The 26,647-nt window shown below is 29.2% G+C and overlaps 4 protein-coding genes, 1 long non-coding RNA gene and 2 pseudogenes across 7 annotated transcripts; 1 reads left to right on the top strand and 6 right to left on the bottom strand.

Annotated features, from left to right (window-relative positions):
- The first annotated feature begins 1,432 nt into the window (after nt 1-1,432).
- On the top strand, nt 1,433-3,521 carry LOC145183968 (protein lin-32-like). Its single transcript, XM_080059490.2, has one exon. The coding sequence runs from the start codon at nt 2,828-2,830 to the stop codon at nt 3,341-3,343; it is 516 nt and encodes a 171-aa protein (XP_079915616.2). The 5' UTR covers nt 1,433-2,827; the 3' UTR covers nt 3,344-3,521.
- Nucleotides 3,522-3,902: 381 nt separating this feature from the next.
- LOC145183921 (erlin-2-like) lies at nt 3,903-11,688 on the bottom strand. The gene is made up of 12 exons (XM_090080462.1): nt 11,426-11,688; nt 10,557-10,579; nt 10,360-10,440; nt 10,203-10,249; nt 10,054-10,115; nt 9,826-9,951; nt 9,609-9,682; nt 8,564-8,622; nt 8,318-8,409; nt 5,257-5,346; nt 4,589-4,668; nt 3,903-4,484 (listed from the first exon to the last, which is right to left on the bottom strand). Exons 1-12 carry the CDS (start codon nt 11,511-11,513, stop codon nt 4,347-4,349), a joined length of 960 nt encoding a protein of 319 aa, XP_089936588.1. The 5' UTR covers nt 11,514-11,688; the 3' UTR covers nt 3,903-4,346.
- A 193-nt stretch (nt 11,689-11,881) lies between these two features.
- LOC145186024 (zinc finger MYM-type protein 1-like) lies at nt 11,882-13,303 on the bottom strand (annotated as a pseudogene).
- A 193-nt stretch (nt 13,304-13,496) lies between these two features.
- LOC145188184 (uncharacterized) lies at nt 13,497-13,975 on the bottom strand. Its single transcript, XR_016450274.1, has 2 exons — nt 13,778-13,975; nt 13,497-13,682 (listed from the first exon to the last, which is right to left on the bottom strand). It is a non-coding gene; the product is annotated as an uncharacterized LOC145188184 (long non-coding RNA).
- Nucleotides 13,976-17,694: 3,719 nt separating this feature from the next.
- LOC149891548 (multifunctional protein ADE2-like) lies at nt 17,695-19,531 on the bottom strand. 2 transcript variants are annotated; one of them, XM_090080454.1, is made up of 2 exons: nt 19,326-19,531; nt 17,695-19,241 (listed from the first exon to the last, which is right to left on the bottom strand). In XM_090080454.1, the coding sequence occupies exons 1-2, from the start codon at nt 19,336-19,338 to the stop codon at nt 17,974-17,976; spliced, it is 1,281 nt and encodes a 426-aa protein (XP_089936580.1). In that variant the 5' UTR covers nt 19,339-19,531; the 3' UTR covers nt 17,695-17,973. The 2 variants fall into 2 exon arrangements, with proteins under 2 accessions (XP_089936580.1, XP_089936581.1); XM_090080455.1 differs by having other exon boundaries at nt 17,695-19,254; nt 19,326-19,449.
- A 1,097-nt stretch (nt 19,532-20,628) lies between these two features.
- LOC149891547 (uncharacterized) lies at nt 20,629-22,671 on the bottom strand (annotated as a pseudogene). Its single transcript, XR_016450273.1, has 2 exons — nt 22,158-22,671; nt 20,629-22,046 (listed from the first exon to the last, which is right to left on the bottom strand). The product of XR_016450273.1 is annotated as an uncharacterized LOC149891547 (transcript).
- Nucleotides 22,672-23,093: 422 nt separating this feature from the next.
- Nucleotides 23,094-25,846, bottom strand: LOC149891546 (uncharacterized). Its single transcript, XM_090080443.1, has 2 exons — nt 25,374-25,846; nt 23,094-25,232 (listed from the first exon to the last, which is right to left on the bottom strand). The coding sequence occupies exons 1-2, from the start codon at nt 25,729-25,731 to the stop codon at nt 23,641-23,643; spliced, it is 1,950 nt and encodes a 649-aa protein (XP_089936569.1). The 5' UTR covers nt 25,732-25,846; the 3' UTR covers nt 23,094-23,640.
- Nucleotides 25,847-26,647: the final 801 nt, after the last annotated feature.

Genomic DNA, 26,647 nt, shown 5'->3' with positions numbered 1-26,647 from the left:
CAATTCGAGTCTCTTTACAAGTTTCATTTAGCATTCAAACGTACGAGATCATTTTAGGATTGTTTCAGAGCCGGTATTAAAATGAATTTTTTTTTATAGTATAAAAATTATAGAAAATTCTAAAACTTTTTTTTGTTTGATTTGTTATTCAAGTTTAAAAATGATGACATAGAAGCTCGTTTTTTAAGCTCAAAACTGTCATACTTAGAACATAGAAGCTCTAAGTTGTCTCTCAAAGAGTTATCTTGATGAAAGATAGACTTTTGAGAGTTTCGATCGCCGGTTGTTCTTCCCAATAAGCATTTTATCAAATTACATATTCTCCAATTTGGTCCAAAGTTTTTGGCCATCTATTGGGCAGGAGAATGATTCCATGCTCATGAAAAAAAGAAACTGGCAAAAAACTGGTTCAAATGATATTTTACGTCCTATTTGAAGTGAAGGTCTTCCCAAGGCCTTTCCAAATTTGTAGAGACCCGAAGGTGTCAAAACTGAAGAATATGGTGGGTGTAATATTACATCCCATTTAAGCTGTAAATGCTTTTGGCAAGTTACAAAACTTGTATGACGTCTCACATTATCGTGGTGGGACACTATACTTTTTCTATTGATCAATTCTGGCCTTTTCTGTTTGAGTGAATCATTCAATTTGCTCAGTTGATCACAGTACATTTCAGGATTAATCGTGATATTGTTCGGTAAGAGCTCAAAAAAAACAATCCCCTTGAAATCCCACCAAACAGATCAACTTTTTTTTTGGCAAATATCGGCCTTTGAAGTGGTTTGCACTTGTTCAACTTTTTAACTAGTAGCAGTAAATAGCAGTCAGTATAAAAAACTCATTCGCTTCAAAAATGGATCATTTTCTTTACTTTTGAGAAAGTAAATCAAAGTTGTTAATGCGACTAAGCTAATTCTATTCTGTAAGAACTTGTGGTACTCATATGTCAAGTTTTGAAATAAAGCCAAGACGTTCCATATGATCGTAAATGGTCGAATTCGAAAAATATAATCTCTTTTACCTCTTTTTAACCTCATTAACTTAACATCAAAAATGCTGCTTTCAATTTTCCGTTCATTTTGGTCGGGATAATGAAACTACTTTACGAACAAACAAATCGAACAAAGTTCCCATATATACTATTTTAAATTTCAAAAAATTCCAAAAACACCTATTTTTTCCCCTATGGCCATCTTTAACAGTTCTTAAATCTTTCGTTTAACAACCAAAATTCATCTTCGCCACCCACGAAAACATTCTTTCATTTGTCTTAATTCTTATACTTTTTTGCGTTTTGTGTTTTTCATAGAATTTCAACTCTTAACTGCCATCAAAATGTCAACATGCGCAAGGTTTTTTTTTTTTAGAAACGCTGAATAATTATGCGCACTAAGTTTGTTGTTAGCTTGTTTCACCTCTAAAAATGGACGCCACGAGATTTCCATCGTCAAACTACCCCGTCTAACTCAAAAGTTTCTCGCATGAGCTTTTTACGAGTATTACAATTGCGTGGTTACTTTAGTTTTAAATGCATGATTTATGTTTGAAAAAATGTACGGTCTTTAGGTGAACGTAACCTAAGGTAGTACTTGGTGTAATTATAATGGCCGATTACAGTTTAGTTATAGGGTAACCGTTTTACGACAGAGAATGATATATTTTAGCATGGCGACTGTTGTTTTCTTAATGATGGCTTCATTTTACGTTCTTAATAATGGGGATGCTTTCATTTTAACTTCATTTTACCTATTTACTTTTTTTTTTCTTTTCTTTTCTTTTTTTGCTTCTCTGTTCTTCTATCTTCAATTCTGTTCAATATTAAAAGAGTATTTGAGTTTTTTTGCAATCAAATAAACATGACACACAAGTTCGATGTAAATAAAATACAATCCTTTTATAAAGCAGACGTAATCTTTGTTTAACCTTTTTTTTTTTTTTTTTTTCGCAATCAACTTTTTAAAAACCCTACCGGTATTCTTCTCTCTTAAGGCAACTTTTTCTTTTGAAAAAAACGAGGAAAACACCAGCGGTTTGAGTAAGAATTGAAGTTTACATGTTTTTTATTGACTTGATTTTATTTCGATACTGTTTATTATTTTATTTATTTATTTATTTCGTTTTTAAGTATTCTACAAATTAGCGGATTATTAAAAAAAGTTTGTATAAATATTCTACTCGAGTCAAATGAATCTAATAAATAATCATTCAGTTTTTTGATAGATTAAGATCATATGTTGAATAAGTTTCAGAGAATAACTATCTGATGCTTCGTTGTTACGTTGTTACACTGAGAAGCACTCCAATTAATTTAAACGTTATATATATATATAATGTTTATAAAATAGTACACCACATTTTTTTAATCAGAAATTAATGTGATGGCTGCGATTTAGATTACATTTCTTCCCTAATTAAATCAATATCTTAATTCAATTTTAAAGATATTTAGGGGGGAGGAGGTGTGACTTTAGGATATATATATTTTTTTAATTAAAGAAAAAAATATTTTGAAAAATTTTTAAAACCAATAAAAAAAATATTTTATGCCTGCAAACAGAATTTAAATAAATAACGCTTTTGATTTTCAATAACAAACTACATTTAAAAATCTTTGATTTTTTACCCCCTCCCCCGGTCCATCATTAAAAAAAGCAAATACTAATTATTACGTTTCAAGATGAAAACAAAGAAGGAGTTGGATAAAATTTTGTTTCCTTTTTTTTAAGTATAGGATTTAAAAAGAAGTGTAAGTATTTTGATCAGGAGGAGTTATCATTTGATCAGCGTCTGAACAACTCAACCACTTTAACAAGACAGAGCACCACCATGCAACTTTTATTTCCAAGGCCGTTATTAAACGAACACATGGTAATCAATAACCAGCTATTTACAAAGTATGAACAAATTAATGGATATGCCTCTACAGTCGTTTGCCATCCTTGGAACATGGGAAACGGTGGTGGGAAATTTAGAAGAAGACGCTCCAGCCACAGTGTTGTAGCAAATATGGATCCAGCTGCAGTGGCACGGAGAAACGAACGGGAAAGAAATCGTGTAAAACAAGTCAATGACGGTTTCGATGAGCTAAGGCAGAGGGTTCCTTTCTTGCCGGATAAGAAAAAACTTTCTAAAGTGGAAATTTTGCGCTGTGCTGCGCTTTACATAAAAGACTTAAAAGATATATTAGAGGAATATGATTGCAATAACTCCTCAAAAAATAAAAGAAGTAGCTCCGAATGTATTTCTAGTAATAGCGGAGACGAAGAAGATATACTAAGCACAGACATGCTAAATTTATCAACAGATCAGTTATTAATTAAACTCGAAAATCCTATTCCTTAATGCACGTGCAAAAAATACACCGGAAATTGGCAGATCGTTGTTTAAAGTAGTAGTAGTTTGGAATTATCGCCGAACTTCAGAGTGCTGTCAATGTTTTCACAAATTATTGTTTTGCTTTGTAACTTTTGTCTAAAGAGTATGTAAACATATTTTGTAATATAAATATTTTTAATTTTGATGGAAATCTCTTCCTTTCACTTTTTCATATAAAGATATTTCAATCTAGCAACCGTTATGCTTTTAAAGATGTCAAACCTCTAGATGTTGGGCCTAAAAGTGTTTTTTAATGTTATTACTATTTAATGATTGGCCTAAAAATCAGCAACAAGATGTTTTTAGAAGTTGATTCTTGAGAACATTTAAACCAATCGCAACATCAGCAAGTTAAAAATCTTCCTTCCGATAAAAAATTTTACAAGCTGCCTAAACTCACATTGTGTGCGACTTTTCTTTTTTTTCATAATCTTGATGTATTTATATTAAAGGCGTGTTAAATGAAAATTTTCAGAAGCTTCCCGGGGATTACAAGGTATCCCGGTGAGAAAAATTAAACAACCAATAGAAATTGATATTTTCTTTCTAATGAAAAATGAATAACACTAATGCGTTTTCAATGAAAAGTTTGCATCTGCGCTTCAGCTGAACAAATGATAGGTAAAAATTTCTTAGAATGTCGTTTGAAAAATTTGACGTTTTTATATATCGAGAGCTTTCGACAAAACCGTCAATTAAATGATCCTTTAACGTCAAACTGCGCAATTTTACAAGTTCTTTTTGTAAGGATTCTGTTAATAAACACACCAGAATGAATCTTTGCAAAAGAACATAAAAGTAATAAAAGACATAAAAGTAATAAAATTAAAAAACTGTGCGATATAACAATAACATCAGTTGTTCTTCTTTACTTTTCCTTCTTGTATATTTAAACTCGGAAAATACCACTCGAGGTCTTTAAGATGTGATTTTATAAATTTTAAAAAACGCTAACTATCCTTTTTCTCTACTATTTTTGTTCTGTTTTTCTGGAAAACATTTCAGTATCAAGGAACATGTTAGGAATACTGTTCCCGTAGTATACTTTATTATTCTGTGCCATGGCTTGTATTCGAGTGTACTCCAGAAACTCAGGCGTCAATTTCATCTTAATTAAATTAAAGAAAACTTTTATCAATAACTTTTTTCTTTGATGAATTGAAAAAGCATTTCAAACGATAACATCATTTGACTTTAAAAAGTAAGAGTTACCTTGTTTGACTCGATTATCTTAACTTGCTTATAAAATTCAGCATCGGCGACCGCTTTTTCTTTTGCCAAATGAGTTGAATCTGAAAAAATCTCCGTGATATATAGAAAAGTAAAAGTGAATGAAGGCCACTAATATACACGCATAATCGTTTTCATAGAACATACAAATTCCTTCAGAACAATCGATCAGAATATTTAAATTTTGAATTGTGTAGAAACTAGCTGATTGTATTTTAATTATTTAAGATTTCTTTTAACATATGCTATTTATACTGATCATTTATCTAGAATCAGAAACGTTTATAATTTTTATTTTTTGTGATATTTTTTTTCTCTCGTTATTTTCAAGTAGAAAGTAGTCAATAAATAAAATGTTACAAAATGCAAACGTTTTATTGACACAAGAAAAAGCTGAGATACTTGTCTTGCTGATGTAAGAAAGGTTTGATGCAAATCTCTTTAAAACCTGCCATAAGCTTGATGAATGTCTTAACGATGCATGAGAGATTTGATGGATATGTCTTGCTGATACAAAAAAAACTTAATGAATACAACTTGTTGATATAAAAGAGATTTGATAAACGCCTTGTTGTTTCATTAGATCTTTCTTGTTGATACAAGAGAGATATGATAAATGTCTTAGATTCGAGAAAGATAAATTAGCAAACCTTCAATTTCTGATATCTTTTTCTGACTCTCCTTCTCCATAATCTTTTGATTATAGGTGATTTGGGCTACTTGAGAAGATTTCTCTGCCTCTAAATAATCAATTTATCTACCTGTTATTTAAGTCTATACCAATATGTAAAAAATCTACAAATAAGCACTATAATTGTGAAAGTATAATATATTTGTAAAATGTAATTCAGTTGCTTAAATCTTTAAGTAAATATTTAAAATAAGAAGCAGATTAAATGAAAAAAAAAAAACAAAAAAAAAAAACAAACATTTTTCAGAACTCATTTTCTTTATTTTTAAACTGATTTCACTATCAAATGATTAACTATCAAATGATTAACTTCAAAAACATAAGATATCAAAATGTATCTTGATATCAAGATATCAAGGGTTCAAAATGAAGGGTTTGTAAACTCAGAATAGAAAAAAATTGCCAAACATTAAAATTTGCTTCACATTACTAACAAATATTTTCTAAGCATTATTTTTTAATTTCAACTAATTAATTTTTTTATTTTAATTAACTATTTTTTAAATTTTAACTACTTTTTTTATTTTAATTATTTTTTTATTTTAACCCTCTGAGGCCCACTGGGTCACCTGTGATCCATCACAGAAGAATCTGTTTAAGAAAAGTCTATTTCATGTTTAAATTTTTTTCCAGTGTTACATCAGTGGGACTCAGGAGAATTAAAAATTACAATGAATTTTTTTAGTTACTAAGTAAAATCTTATTTACATATGGCCACTCACATGCATGATTGAATTATCAAACCACAACAGATTTGACTTATAATAACTGCTTTATACGAGGTAAGACACATAATACTTAGTAATAATATGTAAATGATGCACTTAACGAGTTTGTATGAGATTTGATTTCATATTTATTATGTATATATAACACTTTTAAAAATGTTCAGGGACCCATTGAGCTTTAGGGATAAAATCATATGAAGTTTAAGATTGTTTTCAATAATAATTATCATTGTTATAAAAAATCCCTCTCAATGAAATAGTTAGATGCTCATAAAATGACATTTAAATGATTCTGATTAAGGCTTTTATTCTATATAATTATTTAAGCTTATTAATAATCTGTAATATGTTTTTTTATATTTTATTATTTATTTATTTATTCTTTGCAGAAGAATGTCAGTTCCACCCTAAGAGAAAATCAATACACAGCAAGGGTTGTATATTTTAGAAGTAATTGATTTCAATGATAGTGATTTGGATAATGGTTCTACAGATGATGAGGATTATGAATCAGACCCTAAGAAATAGGAATCAAGAACTGAATTCTTCTTTTGATGAAAATGATGAAGATCTGGTGCCATCTACATCTGCTGTCTCTACTAAGAAAAAGAAAAAGAAGGTGTATGATTGGACAAAAGTCCAGTTCAATCCACCAGACTCAGTTTTCAAGGGTAAAAATTTAGAGCTTCCTAAAAACTATGAAGTTCAATCCTTAATACATTATTTCAAGAAACCAACAACATGCTAGAACTAGTAAAAAATACAAATCTATACAGTGTAGATAAGTCTAAGAAAAATATAGTCGAAATAGGTTTCAGGGGCTCCTTTCAGTTCTACATTTCATAAATAACAATCTGGTTTTCGATGAAGAAAAGATTGAGGAACTTTGGAAAGTAAGACCACGGCTAGTATTTTTTAGGGGTTACTGTTTAACAGTTATGCATCAAGAAAATAACAGTATTGATGAGATGATGATCCTGGGAAAGGGAAAGTTCAGGAAGCTTAAACAGTTTGTGAATGGAATTTATCCTTGAGTGGAAGGAATACAGTCAACAAATATGAAAAGCTAAGTCAGCCTATGCTCAAGTCTAGCAGCCTGCAGTTCTAAGGTTACACAATGAAAGTATGGGAGGTGTAAGATCTTCATAATTACTTCATAAAAACAGTGGTATTTGTACATATTTTAGCAGACCATTTGGATAATGCTAGTGAATAATTGGCTCTCTTATTGTCAGGCATGTGGGCTTTCAGGCATGTGGGCTTTTAGGAATGCCTAAAAAAGATGTGTTGAATAAATGCAATTTCCAGTCTAATTTAACATAATTGCTAATTCAGTTAAATGCACCCACAAAGAAACGTGGAAGACCACCCATAGAGGGTTCAACTGCAAGCCCATCTAAAAAAAGAAAAAATCTGCCCAAAGACTTATGTCAGAATCAGAGGTTAGAAATGATTGTTTTTTCCAATTTCTACTAAAAGTGGAAATTTTCCAGCATTGCAAGCAGTGTAGCATAAAGAAAAACAACATGAAAAATGTAAAGCGCATCTTTGTTATACAGAGCTAATAAATTTTTTTAGAAACTTTTGTGTTTGTTAAATTAAATTTTCTAAACATTTCGCTTTGCTTTTTTATTTGCATAAAAATATATTATTTACAATCCTACAAAACCCAGTGGGTCACCTGTGAAACAAACTAAATAAGCACTTAAAGGTCAAAAAAACTTAAAAACAATATTTGATATTAAATTATTGACACATCATTTGTATGTATGCTAAAGGAAATAATTTTAAAACCATTATGAGATAATGTGGATTTCTGAGGGTTAATTAATCTTTTTTTTACTTTATTTCTAAGCATTACATAGTAAAACTGCTTCATGTTGTATCTGCAGCACATTTTGAGATTTTTCATTTTAACAAACAAAACAAAAAAAACAATCTTTGACACCCTGGTGTTCATAAAAGGTGACATGTTAATGGTAGACAAGTAAAAACACTTTATGTTTCAAAAAAGGGAAAGAATTTGACAATTGTAGGTGAAATGAGTTTGAAAAAAAAAATCCTGACAGACTTTCCATATTCTCTATTCTTGTCTTCCTATGGTGCTAATATTTTAGTAGAAAGGTTGATTATACACAGAACATAGAGGTTGAATCATTGAAAATTATCTTGATATGAAATTTACTTTATATAAAATACATAAGTATTGAAATGAAACCTCTTTATTTAATCAAATATACACTTTAGTTTTAACTTTTGTTACAAAAAGAAGCCTTTGAGAAAAGAACTTACCAATTATAGCCAGCTTTCTTTCAGTTTCTGCTTCTTTCTCAACAACTTTCTGATGCTGAATGGTAATAAGTAATTTAGTTTTCTCTGCCTCCCTTAAAAAAAAAATTGATCTTTTTTATAGTTTTGGTGTGAACACTCAAGAAGTATATATTACATAAACATATTCTTGATTAATCTCTCCAGTGAATGACTTATTTAAAAGATATTTTATAACCAAGGTTTTCTCAATAACTAATTCAAACTAACATTAATTCATAATTCTTCCGAATTTGCTCAGGAATCTTTGGTTTGGTAACACGAACAGCCTGAAATTAAATTTTATTCTTTTTTAAATGTTAAACATAGTTTATGCTCAAATAATTATAATATTCCAAGAATATTTTTCTAAACTGAAAAAAACTTCATTAACAAAGAATTGTTAAGACATTCAGAACTTATGATGTAATAAGTACAAACTATTTGTACTATGTACTTTTTGTAAATAAAATAAAAATTCAAACCAAATTGTTCAGATAATAAGTATGTGATTTATTTAATACAGATTTTTAAAAAGCATTATTTAATTTGTTATTTGTGTCAATATCACCATTAAGATTAATTACATAACACTGATAAACCATAAATATACTTTTATTAAACACATAACACTAATAAATTATAAATATATTTTTAAAATTATTAGAGAAACTATTTTAAACACATTTTTAATCCTTTAAAACATGTGCTAAATCTTGCAAAGAAATGTTCAAAAACATAATATCATTTAGAAACCTGGAAACTATTCTCTTTATAAACACCTATTAACAATATATTGTCCCTTTAACACAGAAAAAACCTAACTAACATTCTTGTATCAAAATGGTTGAATATATCAAAATTTTAAAATTTCAACTATCTACATTTTGTCAGAACAAACATAACAGATGTATTTCAAAAGACATGTGTTATTGAATAAGAGCCCTTAAATTTATAAATTTAAGGGCTCTAATTCAATAACACAACTTATAATTTATAACATTAAATGCTAAAGTTAAAGATTTAAACTTAAAAGTACTCTACTGAAAAATTTTATGTTTAACAGTTAGGTTAGATTTGCATTAAGTTATTTAGTAAAAAAGGTAGCTTTGCATGCAAAAAAAAATTATATGAAGCCTTGTTTCTCATATAGCATTCACATGAACAATGAAAATATTAACAGCAAAAAAAGTACAATAATTTTAACAAAAATATCTTTAAAAATGATAAAAGAAATATATCTTGAAACTTTAGCTAAACTATAAAGAAAAATTGCCTGAATATTAAGTCCTGGAGCCATAACTGTTAAATCCTCTTGTAGTGCTCTTTTCAAGTTTTCGTCAATTTGATCTTAAAAATACATCAATACATAGGAATGCATATATCCATATTTATCATTCATATTTATGCATGAATTTTAAGTATGTACTTATAAATACATAAATAACAGCTGAGAAATATTAAGCTAGTGTAAGTAAGCAAAATTAACTTACCAAACAGGTCTATGTAAACTTCTTGCAAAGAATGAACACTACAGAACTGGTTAAGTTCATGATGAACTTTGTTAAATATCAAGGCTTTATCATAATCTGCTGTATAGCTCTTTACAATTTCATAAACTAATCAAGAAATTTAATGAAAAACAATTAGAACTGAATTAAAGTCCAGTTAGAGTTTTAAGTTTAATTTGAGAAACAAGGTAACATTTAAGATATATTTACCAGCACCAGGTTTAAGAATATTAACCACTTCAATTCTATCAAAATATATTACCACACCGCCACTAAAAAGTGAGAACTTGATTAAATTAAAATTACCTTATATATATTATAAAATAATAATATAAAATATCACAATAAGATTTTTAAACCTTGTACCACATGGGACATTTTTCACTTCATCAGTTTGCAAAGTTGTCTAAAACAACAAAAATTTTACAAAATTTAATTGATAAATTTAACAAAAATACTAAAAGATTAGAAAAAACATTGATAAACTGAAAGACAAAACCTGAAAGAAAAAAATACTTGAACTGGTCGAAAAGACGTAAGAAAAGGGATCATCATATGAAAACCAGGACCACTTGTTGAAGATAACAAAGCACCACCCTAAATTAGAATTAAAGAAAAATATTGAAACCAAAGTAAAAAAGGTAAGACAAATTTTAAACAAATAAAACAGCTTAATAAAAAATTTAAAATTTTATAAAATTTTTATTAGTTACCCTGTAGTAAACAGCAACATGTCCTAAAACAAAATAAATATACAACTTAATAAAAAAGAAACAAAAATACCTCAGGTAGTTTTTAAAGTATCTAGATAATTCAACTGGATTATGCAATTTTTAAGGACTTTTTAAAGAGTCTTTAACTTTTATAAGTTTGATTTTTAAGAAACATAATTTTGAGACACTCAAATTGGGACTTCTAATTAAGGATTGCACAGCATGAAATTTGATTGCACTTTGTTAAATTGCACTTTTCTTATTTGTTTATTGATTTTTGTTGAATAAGTAAGATTAAAAATTTTTTATAAATTTCATTTTCTGTTATTGTGTTTATGTGCGCGTAAACTCCTTTTCATATTTGAGATGTTAACATTTTTTGTATTTTAAAGAAAGTTTTTCATTACTAGACTTCACAAAATTTTACACTAAAAAAATATAAATTTTTCTTAGCTAACCAGTTTTATAGTATATAATAGCAGAGAGACACTAAAAATTGAGCTGGAATTAACTAATAATTGACTATTACCACATAATTATTTTGTTCTCAAAACTTTTTTAATTTGCCAACCATTTTGTCAAATAACACACAAGTTGAAATTACACTCTTATTTTCTATTGGGTAGATTAAACTGACTAATATATGTAACCTAATGATAACTGTATCAACTATCAACTGGAGAATCTCAAAATTGTCTTGTTGATGAATGGTTTATGCAAGAACATTAAGGAAATCTTATCTATATAAGGGTATCGGAAAAATACATTGGTCTCTGTATACAGTTGTCAACACAGTCGCAATGCAGTCGTTAAAATATACATAAAATGAACTTTGTCAAAAAATAAGATAAAACAAAAAACTTTTATACCTTCTTCTACCTTGTGAATCGAAAAATTAGCAACCAATGCTAAAACTGCAACAATAAGAGCTAACGCTCCGATATTGACGTCAGCCATTTTAGTCAACAGTTCGTGTTAGGCTGATGTAAAAGAGAATTGAAGTTGTGTGCTATTTGAAAATGATAATTTTAAATAATGCCATAAAACTAAAATAGAATTTCGATAAAACTTAGAAGTAAAGAACTTAGAAAAAAAAAAGGAACTTAGAAGAATAATGGGAGACTATAATCTCAAATTCATATTCATGAGAATATTGTTGCCTAGAATTCCGGTAAAAGACTGTAATTCTGGTAATAGCCTATAATTCCAGTAATAGACTATAATCTACATTTAGTTTTCCCGGATGGGGCATAAACTATTTTGTAGGAGTTGAAAATCTATAATAAGAAATAAAAGGTTTTTTCAATGGGCAAAAAAATGTATTTTTATTTTCTCAAGTAAAGTGTGTTTATGCGTATGGAGGCACGCATTATAAACTCATCGATCAAATGATCTAGATCAAGAGTGTAGGCAACATCGCGATGGCAATTTAAAATAGCGAGATGGTTCAATCGCTCCTGAGACATTGTAGAACGCAAATAAGTCTTTAGTCTACGAAGACAAGAAAAAGAGCGCTCACACGTACATGAGGTGACAGGCATACATAGTAAAATTTTTACCAGTTTCACAAACTCGGGAATCAGTGGAATTAATTGAGAAAGGACATTATCATGGTCTACAAGCTCATTTAAAACTGATTCAAAATCACTTAGTTGAATATTCTTGAATTTTGCATAATCCACAAATATGCCGCGATGGAGTTGTAGCCTTCTATAATCTTCAAAGTCATCTTTGTAAAAAGCCTCAACGAATCCAACTTCCAAGGACTGACCAATGAGAAGTTTTTCTACATTTGCTAAATGCTTAGTGGTCTCAGTTGGTTCAAAACGGGTCGCAAGTCCCGTTATAACACAATCCAGAGGTGCATAGAAAAGCTGGCGGTAATGGTCCTCTGGAGTCAGCAAAGTATGAAACTCCACTTACAGTAAATTTTGATGTAATTTTACGTTTCTGTGGCATCTCTGGTTTGTCAAGTAAACTACATTCTGCTGCTACAACGGCTGCATCCCATAAGACTTTGAAGCGAGTATCACCTCGGGCTTCTTTTAACACTTTCTTAAGCGTGTTGATGGTATTGCTTTGCGAAAATTAAGCTGCATGCCTAAAATGATTTTCAATAAACGTTTAACATTATAATTTGCTTAAAATAATATATTAAATAAAAAAACACTATGAAATAAAACAATATTTACCTTAGAGTGCTGTATCAGCATCCTCGATTATTGTGAAGACCATGCGCAAAATTTCTAATTTGAAAAATGTGTCAAACTTACAAAAAGACTCCAGATAACCCGCTGCTTTTGATTTATTTTTGGCTGAATTATCAGAATGATTTTCAAAATCCTCTAACCAGTTGATAATGGCAAAATAGTTACTTGTAATAGATGTAATGGGCGGTTTTCTAAGGATCCATCGAATTGGGCAAAGTGGCCGCAGTGATGTTCCGCTTTCTACATCCTCTACATTTCGAAACTTATTGAAATATGCCAATCGTTTTGGAGATCCACGGGTAAATGCAATGAATGATTGCACTAAATTCATAATATTCCTGATCTCTGTTTGATTTTTAACAGAATCTTGTGCTACCAAGTTGAGATTATGAGCGCGGCAGTGCACGTAAATTGCCCGCTCTTCTTTACCCTTCATTAAAGTCTGCAATTCATAGATAGTTCCAGACATGTTAGACGATCCGTCAAAACATTGGCCCCGACAATTTTGAATCAACAGGCTAAATCAACACAAAACGTCCATTAAACAGTTTAACAAAGTTGCGCTCTTGATGTTCTCGGTTTGATAAAATCCCACAAAAAGCTCCTCAATTTTAAATTTTTCATTAACACGCTGAATGCAGATCGAAACTTGTTCTTTCGCGGACATATCCGTTGTTTCATCGGCCATCAACCTATAGAATTGTGATTCCCTTATACTTTGGCATAGCTTACGAAGCGTTGCATGAGCAAAGTCTTGTAGGATTTCGTTTTCAATTTCAGGCAAGAGTCACTTTTGCTTTTCAGGACGACTTAACCATTTCTTCAGTTCCAGAGAATCGTCTGCTCGTAGTTTGAGTAGCATGCGAAAGTTTGGATTATTTTCAACCTTTCCACAAATGGCTAGGCCTTGCGTTCCCTAATACATTAAGAACAAACATTTAGTTATCCATTAAATAAATTTAATGATTGATAGTTAATCAAAATATTTCATAAACGAAATTGAGGAATTACCAAATAAAGAAGTGTTGTAAATACTTTTGATAAAGCCGTACGATTATCCATCATTTTTTTATTTTGGTGATGATTAAGGTGTTGGATAACAGTTGATTCTAGTGTTGCTGAGGCGATCATACTAACAGACGCCCTATGGAGTTCAGACCGCTCGTGAGAACCAAAAACTTCTAATGCTTTCTTCTAATTAGAAAATCCGTTTAAAATAAAAGCTTTGTACGAATCTTTTTCTCTTGAACTACGAGGTAAAGGCATTTTCATTTGGGTAGCTTTGATGCAGGTAGAACAAAAAAATCTTTTTCTTTCTCGCGGTCATGTAAAACCCATTTATGTTTTTCATTCCAGCTTTGTTTAAATTTTCTTCCCTTCTTTGATGGAAAAGATGACTGTCTTGAACAACAAGGTCTAGGCTCTTCTGTAAAAGACGGCGACTCAACAACAGCGATTGAATCAGTTGCATCATCTAACTGAACAAATGATAAACTTTCATGAGTATTACCTTGGAAGTTATTAGCATTTTGAGATTCAGAAAACAATGCAACTGTTTCAATTTGATTTTCTTTTTTTGAAAAGTATTCACTAATCTTCTTCATTCTACAACATCGTAGAACTTTTTTACTTAAAAGTCAATGTACTGTTGAACAATTAAAAAATTTCTTCAAAAACTTACATTTTTTTAATTCAAATGATTTTTAATTCAAAACTTTTGAATAATTAACACAAATAATACTGCCAAAGTTATCAAAGAAAAAAATACTAAAGGAACGTTTAACTCATAACTCTTTAGAAGATGTTGTTCTGTTAATTTGCTTTTTGTTACGTTTTTACCGATCTAAAACTCCCTTGAGACTCATCAGAAGCGTGGAATTTCTGAAATTCGAAAAATAGTATAAACTTTTGAAAGCTTAAAATTTGGAAAATCACCATAAGTATTTGCGGAAATATTATAATCGTTTTTAAATTGTTATATTTGTTAATGTTTAAGTATATTATTGTTTTTATTTTTGAAATATTTTTGAAAGCTCGGTGAATTTTCTCGGTTGGGGCAAAGCCCCAGCGACAAATTTCCGAGCCCCCGATCCCCAGCGCGTTCTACGCCTATGATAACCTATCAGTTATATTTGCAATTGATTGTTTCTACATTCCAAATTTACAAATGTAATTTAAGTTTTGATTCTATATAATCATAAAAGCTAACCTTAAATAACTTTTATGAATCTATAGGCTGTTAGAAGTTCTTACAAATTGGAGAGGCAAAAAAAAAAAAAAACCATTTTAAAAAGTCCCAGTTTTTATTGCTACAGAAACGTTTTTAAAAGATCAAACTACAATTCATTAGTCAAAGCAACGTATTCAAAAAAAACATCAAACAGAAATGAATATTAAAAAGCAAATCGTTTCTTAATTCAGACTTGACAAATGTAAAATGATTTTCTTATTCTTGAAGCTCTAGTATCTTTTCGTCTGATTTGTTGCCGCGATTCTGTTTTTCTTGTAAAGCTGATTCAGTTTGTATTGCAATAGCAATATTACATATTATTTTACGTAAACTAATCATAAATTACATTACGTACATTTCTAGTCTATTCTATTATATATATCTTATTACACATAATATATATTATATACATTATTTATTACATATATTTTATATTATATTTTTTCGCAAGAAATCATTTACTAAAATGTATAAATTCCATATAATTTGTCTAAACTAATCGTTAAATAATAATTGTCGAGAGGTGAAACGGATGTTAGATTGATAATTTTATAGCTTACACTTTAATGATTAAAAAATCTTTTTAAAAATACACGAAATATTATGCAATTAAACTTATATTCAGGGCCGCCGGAGGGGGGGGGGGGCCAAAGGGACAGTTTGTCCCGGGCGGCAGATGTCGATGGGGCGCCAGATGCCAAAGTAAAATAAAAATAGTTTTTTTAATCTTAAAATGCCATAATTGAAATGTATATATTACTCGCGTTATATCATTATTTTTAATTCCTCGAAAAAATAATAAACTGTGAATACAATTTAGAAATAATTCTATTCAGAATTTAGAAAGTAATAGTAAATATTTTTCAACTCTTTACGATCAACTTATTTATGGTAATTCATGTTTAAGATTTATAATTAACTATTGAAATTTTGATTTATGACATTAGCTTTTTGAGATTGAGTTTATAATTTTTTGATGAGTTTGCGTAGTTGACAATGCTATTATTTTATTTGAAGGTGATTTAGTAGAATATATATATATATATATATATATATATATATATATATATATATATATATATATATATATATATATATATATATATATATATATATATATTATTTTCAAAGCAATTTACGAATATTTTCGAAATTAATCATTTTCACACAATGCCAATATCCGTTGCAGAGGGTGAAAGATCTTTTAGTAGACTTAAGATAATAAAAAACCATTTCAGAGCCACCATGGGGCAAGAGCGACTTTCAAATCTTATGATCTTGTCTATTGAAAATGATCTTGCGAAATCATTGTCATATGATGGAGTAATTTATAATTTTGCCTCGAAAAAAGCTCAAAAATTTTATTTAAGTTAGGAAATGTTTATGCTGCGGTTAGTTAGCAAAAAATGAAATAAAGTTAAAGTTAAAAGGCATAATGTACTTTTTTGCTTCTATGCTAAGTATATATATGAAGCGAAATCTATAAGGGCGCCAAAAAAGGTTTTGTCCCGGGCGGCTTGAAGGTTCTCGGCGGCCCTGCTTATATTTAGTGGTGTCTGTAAATTCAGGGAGACTTAAAAGATTTTAAAATATAAAAAGCATGGAAGCATTGCATTTTTATTTTAAAATATTTAAAATAAAGTATTATCTAACAAAATATAAATCTTAAAACAGTTTAATGCTAAAGTTTGTTTTAACAATTTACTTGAATATTTACTTAATGAAAACAATGCTACTAGTTAGAGAATTTAACTTAATAAAAGCAAAATTCTCTAACTAGTAGCATTGTTTTCATTAAGTTGTGTAAATGTAAAATAAATGAAAAAAATACAAATTAATCGATGGTATTATATTTATAAACAACTTTATAGTAAACACATCCAACAACTGAATTCGTCACTCAAACTCCAATTTGATTGTGACGAGGTCACTTTAGAGGGCTGGTTAGTATAAATATATCTAACCCTTTTTATGCATATTTTAACGCCCACTATTGCAGAGTATAAGACACATAATCAGCATGGTGATAAATTTAAAAGGGCAGTTAAGGAAATTTTTTATGGATACTATGTTTTTTTAACATATCCAAAATTATGTTGTTTGAGTTTATTAATAATAAAAAGATGTTAATTTTAAAAAGCTGAACAAAATCTATGAAATAAATTAATATCCGTTTTTGATCCAGATAATAAAAGCTATCCCTCAATTAAGCCAAGCCAACTCAGACATGCAACAATTAAAACATAAAAGGAGGCAAAATTGTTCTGACTTCAATAACATAACATTTGCAGAACGTAAAACTTTATTTATTAGATCGCGATATTCATGTTACAATATATTTTATTATTACAGTTATAGATCTGTATTTATTAGCTCATTAATAAGCCAATAAATACTTGGCCGAAATGGATTTTAAACTTTTAAAAATTCAATATCAACTCTACTTCAAAAGTATATTCAAGTTTGAAGCAGTGATGTTTTTAATGCATATAAGTTAATTGTCGTAAATATAAAACGTGGCTTAGTTACAACTACGTCGAGTGTATGAATTACTAAGTCAGAGACTTAAAAACATTATTTAGAACATGTATTGTTTGTTTACATATTCAAATAACGTTTGAATATGGACGTTTCTAACTTAGTGACTATTTATGCTGAATGATGCTGGTGATGGAAGTTTGTCAATCACAGAGAAAAGTTTCTTTAGGAACTTGAAGAATATCTTTCAAACTTTTTATTTTAAAAAAATTGTTATTATGTAAATTCCACAAATAATGATAATTATAATAATTTACATCAAAAATTTTAATGCTCACAAAAATTGTCATTTTAAAACTTTTTACAGTTACAAAAAAGTTTGGAATACCAAATATCTTTTTAATTTTCTGAAGAGGAAACAAGAAACAAAAAATCATTAAATTTAAGAATGTTGTTTAAGATTACCAAGAGTCTATTTCCTTTAAACATGCTAACTTTTTTAAATCAAATTCAAGATATTTTTATCAGCTCTCATTAATGCAAGTTCCATATTCAATCTGTGAGCACGTATACGACTCCAAATGCAATGATCAGTAAGGCCTAATATCTGAGCAGCATTTAAAGCAGCACCTTCAGAATCAATAATTGTGGTACATCCTATCCCTGATGGTAAACGAAGTGACGACCAGATATCTTCTACTCCCCAGTTATCACATTTAACTGGTGGGCAATTAATAACAGGATAAGCTGTATTTCCAGATAAAACTGGACCAAGACCATTACTTCGACCAGCAACAGCAATAAAAACAGTTGGTATACCATGACTTTCATAATATCTGACAATCTCAATTGTTTTTTCTGTAGCTTTGTGTGCAGAACTAATTCTTATATCACATGGAACACCAAGAGATTTCAAAGTTGATTCTATTTTTTGTCCATGAGGAAGATCACCAGGTGAACCCATTAAAATAACAACTCTAGCACTGGGTGTTGATAAAAATAATTTTACTTCATTTAAAACCCATGCATAATTTTTCTTTATTTCTGTCATCGCTTCTGCTGTTACCAGTGATAAATTTCTATAAACTTGCTTATCTTTCATAAGTCTTTTATCTCCAGCAGGCCAAATTCTCCAAGAATCATTGTCAATAACATCAGCTAAAACTATTTCTTTGCTTTTAACTGTAACTCCAAATTCTACTTTCATATCTACAAGAACACAATTTCTAGATGCCCAAGCTTTTTCTAAAATTTCAAAACAAGCTTGTGCTACTAAAGTAATTTCATCCAACTCAAATTGACCAATAGTTAATCCGCCAACTGTCAGCTTATTTTCAAGAACCTGCTCTCTTGACCATTGTGGATCATGATTTGCATCATCTTTAAAAAAGTACTCCATTTTCGGGGAAGAAAATCTGAAACCTTCTTTAACACCAGGATTTCGTTGTAAATAAGATCCTGTGACTAACCTTCTGCTTACCACTTCAAGTGGAATCATTTCACATTGTTCCACAATACATTCTGTGTCAGACACAGAATGATGAAAGTGAGTTCGAATTCCAACAGTATTTAGAAACTCAAAGACAGCAGCATTAGTTGCATTACTTAAAGCACCTTTACCTGTAAGGATATCCTTACGTGCTCCATCACCACATGTAATTTGATCATGTGATTTCATGATAACATACTGACCACCCAAATACTCTGGAAGTGCATAGATAGCTTTTGTTTTCCCTTCTATGATAAGATCACCATATCTGCCAAGTTCTAAAAATTATAGCTTTAAAAGATTTAATTTTAAGTTAAAACTAATTCAGTAGTAATATTAACTTCTATCAGTTAAACGAATACCTAGATGTGACATCTTGGCATTAAGCAAGGAAATGGTAGCAAAGCTAAGAATCGGAAGACTAAAAACTTTTATTTAGTTTCTGTTCTTAGCAATTCCAGCTCAACCAGTTAAGAATTGTATTTTAAAGTTGGATACCACGCGGAGAAATACGTTGGGTCCGGTAAAACTCATGACAAACTTCTTAAATTAGTGTTTAGGGTAAACTGACTTATATCTGGCCGCGTCCTAATTCTGGTCGATTTTCAGAAGCTCAAAATGCTTTAATGTAATAGTTTATTGGTCTGTTATGAAATAAGATATGATATTTTAATTTTTTTAATTTTTAAATGCGCAGTTAAGAAAATATATAGATATGCTGATGCTTTGAAAACATGCTGGAAATATTTGATTAATTTTTTTGCGTCCGTAAACTCGATGTTTGATATTTTCAAAGTTTTGATAATTACATTCAAACATTATTGCGTTTGTAAATCGCTTGAATTGAAAGTAATATTAAAATGTAATGTTTTTAAAACTGTATATGTAATTTTGCTAGTTTTGAATAATGTGTATAAATTCTATTTACATGTGAATTTCTATATATAAAATTGTAATATATTTGAAGACTACACGGGAAGAAACGGCAGGGTCACATTTTTTCGTTTTGAGATAATTCATTTTTAACCTTTTAAGCCTGTATATGTTTTAAATTTTTAGGAAAAATGTGTGGATTTTTAAAGTATATTGCAAAAATAACCATTTTTGTATGCAATTAAAGTTATACTTTCAATTTAAGTGCAATAATTTTCATTTTAGACATTCTTTTTTAAGTGAAGTTTTTTTTGGACTCTGCCGTTTTTTCCCCGGTATAACGTCTTTTTAAGTTTTTAGATCAAGTGAAAAGTTAATGTTTTAATTATTTTATATTAGCTTGTAAATAAAATCAGGCAGGAGCCTTTTTAATCAACCGACTTCACCACTGGAACCTAGTATCGACCTTAAAACAGTCTTGGGGCCAGTATGAATTAAAAATACTTTTTTGTTGTTGATGACAAAATGCAATTTTTCTTTTTAATTCTAAGGTTTAAAGCTTTGCCCATACAGATGTCACTTTTCTTTCACAAAACTATATGTACAAACAGGTATTTATTGCAGGGAGTCTTTCCTTATAATAAATGAGTTTTAAATTTTTATGGGTAAATGTAACTAAAAAACTAATATTTATGTCTATTCTCAATTTTTATCTTAATATCAATATTTCAATATCTTGTGATTATTAATTTTATAAATTGATTCAGTTTAAATGCAGAGAAAGAAAAAACATTAACTTTTTAAAATCTTTCAAGAAACATTAACAAAAAAAGAAAAAGAAAGGTCAAACTACAAATGAAAAAAGGCGTCTATTTATTCATCATCTTCAGAGTCAATATTTTCATGAAATGCCTCGACAAGCTCTTGATTGTAAGGCAGAGAATCATAAAACTCTGTATTGGATGTGAACTTTTTTAACACTTGTAGGTCTCTGTACTTTGCCTCGGAGATACAAAGTTTTGCATTATATAGTATTGGGATCTCACCTTTTATAGCAATCTTCCTATTATTTTTTTAATTTGTTTTTAATAATAACCCATTCCACGAATCACGATGAAATATAATGCCAGTTGAGTCTCCTCTAAAACAAATTTCACGAAGAGGACGTGTTGGAATTGGACATTTCTTCTTATAAAATGGTCTTAAAAAATCAGTTATATTTTTTACCATATCTTGCATCAATTCTACAACTTGAAATGGAGTGGGTCTTTTACAAGCATTTCTGAATGTGTTAATCCAATCTGATGGAATACATGCAGGTGTTTTGCAATTAATTAACCCCATATCTTTATCACACTCCATATAAGAATGTCCGCGTTCTGGAAACATAACTTTAATGAAGTCAAACCTTTTTTTTTCATGAATAAGGAAATCCATAAAACGAATTAATGTATAGTTTTTGTTTTCGCCGGCACATGAATCACAAAACAGCTCTACAGATCGAATTTCTTTGTCTAAATGTTTCATAAAAAAATCATATAACATTGACGTTACCTCATCAGCCCCTTTTCTAGCAATAGTTTCATCATAACAATACAAAAAAACTTCATTACTTGAAAGCACGTGAATATTAAATGAATAAAATGCCAGTTTTCTTTTGTAGTAAAAGTCATTGGTTGATAGATTTGGTAAATTGAGATTTTTTTGGAAATCAAAAGCAATTGACTCAAATCTTTGTTCCCTTTATGCTTTAAACCGTGCATTTCGTTTTCTAACATAAAATGTTTTGGCATCTTTGTGGTGTTGTTCTTTCTGTAATTCTATCTCATCTAATTGTTGTTTAAGCTTTTTGCACTCTGAATTAAGAGATAGTTCAAATTTTATTGATTCGATTTTAATTTTAAACTCATCACATTTAGAACAAGTGTCAGTTCTAGGGTACCCAAAAGAAATGTTAAAATTAGTGTTAAATATTTTGCGATAAGATTCATATGACAATTTTTCATTTCCATACTTGATTTTAAACAGGTTAAACATCTTGGTAATATTCAGTTCTTCAGGAAGATATAGTCGCCTAGTTTTATTTTGAGAATAGCGAGACTCTCGACCTCTGAAAGAAGAAATGTGATCACATATCTTATTTTTAAGTTCAGGAGTAAAATTATTATAATGATTTTTGTGTTTTCCTCTTTGATCGTGGGGTGAGTGACCTATATAATGAAAAAACGTAATTTTTATATAAGATTAATGTTATTGAAAACTTGCATTAAGAAAAAAGATTTTATAACTATTAATATATTCAATAAAAAATTATAATTTGCCTGTGGTTAAAAGACTTCTTTTTATTGTCTCCAATCTTCCCTTCTTTATCCCAAAGATTGAAGTAAATGCAGAAAAGCAAACATGAACAAACGAATTCTCACTTGTTATTACCTCTTGATTTGTAATAAAAAGTTTATATTTGTAACTGCTATTATAACCTTTTGAATCGATATTTCGTGGTCTTCTTCTTGAAACATTATTTAAAGTTATTAAACTAGCCAGATACGAATCTTGAGCATCCTTGCTGGCTAGAGAGTTAAAATAACTTAATAAAGAAATTCTATCTTCTCTTTTAACAATTTCGAAGCATTTCAACCTTTTACAATTACATTCAGGTCCTGTTTTATGTGATGCTAGTCTTTGTTTTTTTTTTACTTTCACGCAATCTTTCCTTACTTTTTCGTTTTTTGGATTTCTTTAGCATTTCTAATGGTTTTTCATTGGCCGCCATTTTTACTAAACTTACATCAACCAAGTCATCTGTTACTATTTTGAAAAACAAGGACTTAAAGCTATCAATATCAGTCTTGATAATTGAAGACCGTTTTTTCAAAAGGGATATAAGTCACATTTTAAATATTTTGAAAAAACTAAAAAAAATTAATAATCTATTTAAACTTTCAACAAATAAAAATTTTTCTTTTTGTAAGCGGTAGTTTATTGTGATTTTCATAAAAATAATTTTACAATTAAAATTTTTCTTTTTTTGAAGTATACTTATAACGGGTTAAAATGTAAGAAGTTTTTCAAAAAGGGCATAAGTCCACATTTTTTTAGAGAAAAATAAGTATTTGTGACAAAATTATGTTTTAAATTGTTTGCGAATTAAGTTTATTTGGATGGACTTACAAATTTGTAACGTAAGTTCTTAAAACACACCTAATATTTTGACCACCTCATCCCTTGTTACATGATAAGTAAGACCCTCTCTGTGATTTTTCTTTTTTTGTAAAAATTTAAAATTCATACGTACGCTGTTTAAAAAATAAAAAACTGTTGTTTTATGCCAGAAATATGTTTAATGGAGATTTGAAAAGCGAAAATATTTTAAACGTTTTTCGATGGTTTTCAGACATACCAGTTCAAAGCATGCTGCAGATCAGTTTTTTTATTTTCATAAAAATACTAAATTGAGTTAATCAAACATTGGTTAAAGAGTTTTTAAGGAATTCAAGATGCCTATGATGTAATTAAATTGTTTAATTAAACATTTTTGTTTTAATTCAAAATTTTACCAATAATTACCATCTGAATTAATTTACTGATACTCCCTTCAGCAGAGACGTCATTAGTACCCCTTTCAGCAGAGACGTCATTAATGTATGAACCCTTAATGTTTGGGACAAAAAATTATTTGAATGGATTTAATATTATATTCTTTTAGTACATACTTTTAGACAATCTCATTTTAAGACAACAATAGAGAACATTTTATAATACAAAAAAACAAAACAAAAGTTTAGTAAAATTATTTTATTAAGTTTAAACAAACGGTTCATTTTCATCAAACTCATCAACATCATTCTGCATTACTCCCTCAATACCATCAAGAATACAGGCATAGAAGTCCTTTGCATCATATGGTACCTCAAAGAAAGCCATTAACTTTTTTACATCTGCTTTCTTTTCCTTTTTGACTTTGTTTTCTAATGGTCTTGGTATTGCTTCAGTCATTTTTGCAAACAACTGTCCTTTTTTTAATAAAGAACTAACTAGACAAGGCTCTGCAGAATATGCACTTTGCACTTCGATTTTCTTTTGAGAGTAAATTATAATTTTCTGATCTCTCATTGGAAATGGCTTTTTTTTTTTAAGAATCTGTTTAGCCATTTTTTGGTAATCTTTAAGAAACCAATCTTCTCCTAGTTTTTGCACTGCTCCATGCTCTGAAAATATTTTGTAATATTCCAGAGGAGAAAGAATGGTTTCTTTTTTGCGTACCACTTTTTCTATACGCCCAAAAACTCGATCAGGAGGTAAAAAACTATGACCCCTGATTGGAAAAAAATGTTTAACAGCATTAAACATAACACTCGTTTCCACAAAATTTTTCAAACAACACAAAACAACAAAGTTTTTGTTCTGTGATGAACAAGCATCAGAAAATAAATGTAGATCTAATTTCACTTTAGCTCCTCTTTCTGTAATTAAATCTTTTTCCAACTTAGACAAATAGTGAACCAGGGCTGAAGAAACTTCATTAGATCCTCTACCACTTTGAGTTTCCAACCAGGTATAAATAAAAATGTTATCTTTGTTTTGTACTATTTGATCATGTCGAACAAATGTTAAATTATAGAGCCAAATTTGTCGAGCATAAAATACTTCACTAACACTTAATTTAGGAAGTGGTTGGTTTTGTTGCATGTCAAAGCACACTTTAATGACATTTTCATTTTTCTCTTTCATAAGAGAGTAGAATTTTTTTGCTCTTAATTTGTGCAGACGATATTTAGCAAACTCTTCTCCCTTTAACTTTGTATCAAATGTTTTTCTTATCAACTTCTTTTGTGCTTCACAAAAAGAACAGATATCTGTTCTTGGGTTTCCAAATCCAACATTAAACTTTGTGTAAAAAATGTTTTTAAATTTAGAAAGTGATGAAATACCCATATTTTCTTGGTTTCTATGAAGTTTCCAGTTTCTCCATAACTTTACAACATTTAATTCAGGTGAAAGGTACACTCTAACACTTTTCCCTCTCCCATAGTGTGAAACACAACCTTTATATTGACTTATAAAATTCACTATTGAATTGGTGATTTCTTTATCACCTATCGTTTGTCTAAATCCTCCGCGTTTTTCAGGTCTCAGACACCCATTTTTAGAGTAATATTTTATAAGATTATGCAATCTTTTTATTCCAACACATGTTATGGAAAGAAATGTTTTTTTACAAACTGGAACTGTTTTACAACTTCTGTCAGCAATACTGTAGTTTATTGAATGTTTTCTCAAAAAAAAATATTCATTCCTTGGCCTGTGTCTTTTAACTTGAGTTAATTTAACAAACTTCAGAAGAAAATTATCCTGTTTAACTTTTAATTCTTCATTGTACAGCTTCTGGAAAAAACCTAAAAAAAATTTTGGTATGTCAATATTGATATAATAAAGAATTATTTGTATTTTAAATTCATAGTATAGATTGAAACTCATAGCTAACTATAATAATTCTGAACTAACAAAAGTGGCTAGTGTAATACAACTGAGCTCACCAACAATATCCAGGTTGCCAAGATTGCCTGCTTTACATCTTTTGTTGTTGTGCCTACAAGCTATGACAGGTAATTTTCCAAGAGATGAATATCTCTGGCGTTTTTTCTCTCCTGTTTTGCTTATTTTCGATCTTTTCCGACCATGTCCAGGGGTTAGAGAGAAAGAAAATATTTCCAGTTCTGAATCTATTATTTTAGATACCATTTTTAGATAAAATTTGTTACGGAAGTTGCTACTGCGCAAGCGTGAACTTAAGTTTTTGCTATACTTTTTTCTAATGCTGGGACTTATGCCCTTTTGAAAAAACTTGGTGATTTTAATATTGAAAGTAAAGTGGATAAATAATTCTCTATCCATGTTATTATAGTTAGATTTGTTCCATTTACACTATAGAATCCAAAAGTAAAAAAAACTCGATTTCAGCAAAAATGGACTTATATCCCTTTTGAAAAAACGCTCTTCAATTCAAAAAATAAGGAAGGTAAACTTGGTTGATGTCTTTTAGAAAGTTCCGAACATTATTCACATTCTTAAAAATTTGTTTTTCGGGGAGGTAATTTTTTGTATAATGAAGAAAAGAGATTTCATTCCGTCAAACTTTAAATATGCATCAAATTGTTTATTTGATTTGAATTCAAATACAAACTATGCTTTGGTGGTTAATAAAGCTAGAATGTGTAAAATGTCAACATTTTCAAAATGTGACCCTGCCGTTTCTTCCCGTGGAGTCTTCATTTTCTACCGAATGTCCTGTATCTGGCCAAATATTATTTCTAATTCTGGCCATAAATAAGTTTATGTTTACGATTCTTTTAAACTATAAAACATCTATAGCTTTCAAAATGGCACACTTTTATAGATATGTGTGTATGTTTGTTTGTGTAATTTTGAAAACTATGTTATTTAATGTGTATTAATGATCATGAATATAGTTATGCAATTATTATGTGTTATATATGTACATGTGTCAGTTTGTATAGACACAAATGTATATATACTGCATTGTATTATGTATGTAGTCTATGTAATGTTTAAGAACAATCCAAACTTAACTTTGTATTCTTTATAAACATAGTATTATTTATAACTATAAATTTTATTTTAAGTAGATTAGTAACATATTTTTATAACATTACATTACAAATACCATTTTATAAATAAAGTTCTATATATAGGCCTTGATACATGACCATGGTCTTGATTAAATGCTTTTTTGCATAATAATATTTTAATTTTGTTGTATAGTAATGAATGTTATGGATATGCATCTACA

The sequence above is a fragment of the Hydra viridissima genome, unplaced genomic scaffold (genome assembly GCF_058129835.1).
Source record: "Hydra viridissima isolate aposymbiotic clone 2 unplaced genomic scaffold, HvirCarnegie_v1 scaffold_2, whole genome shotgun sequence".
In the NCBI taxonomy this organism is placed as follows: domain Eukaryota; kingdom Metazoa; phylum Cnidaria; class Hydrozoa; order Anthoathecata; family Hydridae; genus Hydra; species Hydra viridissima.
This window is presented reverse-complemented; position numbering and strand designations above follow the sequence as displayed.

What these genes read in the sequence shown, in the direction of transcription:
- LOC145183968 (XM_080059490.2), top strand. Translation starts at nt 2,828, where the DNA reads ATGCAACTTTTATTTCCAAGGCCGTTATTAAACGAACACATGGTAATC.
- LOC145183921 (XM_090080462.1), bottom strand. Translation starts at nt 11,513, where the DNA reads ATGGCTGACGTCAATATCGGAGCGTTAGCTCTTATTGTTGCAGTTTTA. An exon ending in CGTCTTTTCGACCAGTTCAA is followed by an intron (nt 10,250 to 10,359) that starts GTATTTTTTTCT and finishes TTGTTGTTTTAG; the next exon opens with ACAACTTTGCAAACTGATGA. An exon ending in AAGAAAGCTGGCTATAATTG is followed by an intron (nt 5,347 to 8,317) that starts GTAAGTTCTTTT and finishes TTGATTATTTAG; the next exon opens with AGGCAGAGAAATCTTCTCAA.
- LOC149891546 (XM_090080443.1), bottom strand. Translation starts at nt 25,731, where the DNA reads ATGGATAGAGAATTATTTATCCACTTTACTTTCAATATTAAAATCACC. An exon ending in TGGCAACCTGGATATTGTTG is followed by an intron (nt 25,233 to 25,373) that starts GTGAGCTCAGTT and finishes AATTTTTTTTAG; the next exon opens with GTTTTTTCCAGAAGCTGTAC.